This window comes from Limulus polyphemus, unplaced genomic scaffold (genome assembly GCF_000517525.1).
Source record: "Limulus polyphemus unplaced genomic scaffold, Limulus_polyphemus-2.1.2 Scaffold5245, whole genome shotgun sequence".
Classification (NCBI taxonomy): Eukaryota; Metazoa; Arthropoda; class Merostomata; order Xiphosura; family Limulidae; genus Limulus; species Limulus polyphemus.
The window spans coordinates 60579-61878 of NW_013670855.1; the positions used below are offsets into that span (position 1 = coordinate 60579).

At 31.7% G+C, this 1300-nt stretch overlaps 1 protein-coding gene across 2 annotated transcripts in view; it reads right to left on the reverse strand.

Moving 5' to 3' along the window:
• The window catches only part of LOC106472325 (serine/threonine-protein phosphatase PP1-2-like), a 25816-nt gene that overhangs the window by 19893 nt on the left and 4623 nt on the right, over positions 1-1300 (reverse strand). For both annotated transcript variants that reach the window (XM_022400930.1, XM_013932963.2), the window contains exon 2: positions 476-583. In XM_022400930.1, coding sequence (XP_022256638.1) covers positions 476-583 — 108 coding nt within the window. The remainder of the gene's footprint in view (positions 1-475; positions 584-1300) is intronic.

Here is a 1300-nt window from a genome sequence, read left to right on the forward strand (position 1 = left end):
CTTATAGTTTTTATCTCGCAAAACGTACAATTAAAAACATTAAAAACTTCATTGTAAATCTCGTCATGTGTAGAAAAAAAAAGATTATTTTATCTTATTTTACATTCCCGACTCCTAATGTTCATTTTAATGGGGAAAAAAAATTGTAAAAACTTATGTGAAATATAGTGACACCTCCATTTTTATTACGTCGAGTTTAAGGAAACAACAAAATTTGGATGAATGTTTTTAACTTATTCTGTCGCTCTCACTTGACTCTCAACTAAAAGTAACTTATCATAACATTTCAACAACAACATGTCTGCTAGATGACAATGGTGATAAGGCAAACCAGAGCTCATTGAGTCGGTTGAGTTACAAAATTTATTATTAATACGTTATATCAGTTTCACTGAAAACATGTAGTGGGCAAGTTAAGAGTAATGTGTCTTATCTTTTATTATGGAACTTGAAGTTTATTGAATTGAATACTTACCTGTTGATGCTGGCGCATTCGTGGTTTCCTCTTAAGAGAAAAAAGTTGTTAGGATACTTGATTTTGTAGGCTAGCACGAGGCATATGGTCTCCAAGGACTGGCGCCCCCTACATATATAAATAGAGAATAATTTCAGAAAATGTATAAATATTTTATAAGAGGTTGTTTGAAGAGGTTGGGTCTTTATGTGTAATCACTCGTTCGAATAATTAAAAAAAAAGATTTTGAACGTTTGGTGAAACGACGATTATCGTCGCTGACGTCGCTTCATCCAGAGTTCTCTGGAACATAATATCCGGATAAGACTTCGATGACTCGTGAAAAATTTTTACAAATGAAAGAACTCGATCCAATCAGCGGAAATACGTGTTTCGGTCATCCCAGTTCTTAGGTATCGCAGAAAACTACAAATATTGTGATGTTCAAGTTTCCGGTCTTGAATAGTAAAGTTGCCCACAGATGTGTTAAAGTTTGCTTAAAAAAATATGTAAGTTTGTTGTGTTTTGTTTTCGTGCTGTCTTAACTATATTTGTTACCCATGTCTATTATCGCCTTAATATATATATATATTGTGTGTGTGTGTGTAAATTAATTTGGCATACCTAATGCTTGTTATTGTCTATCAGAATATATATATATATAAATCTATTGGCATACCTAATACTTGTCAGTATATATAAATATATATGCACTTGGCATACCTAATACTTGTCAGTATATATAAATATATATGCAGTTGGCATACCTAATACTTGTCAGTATATATAAATATATATGCACTTGGCATACCTAATACTTGTCAGTATACATAAATATATATGCAC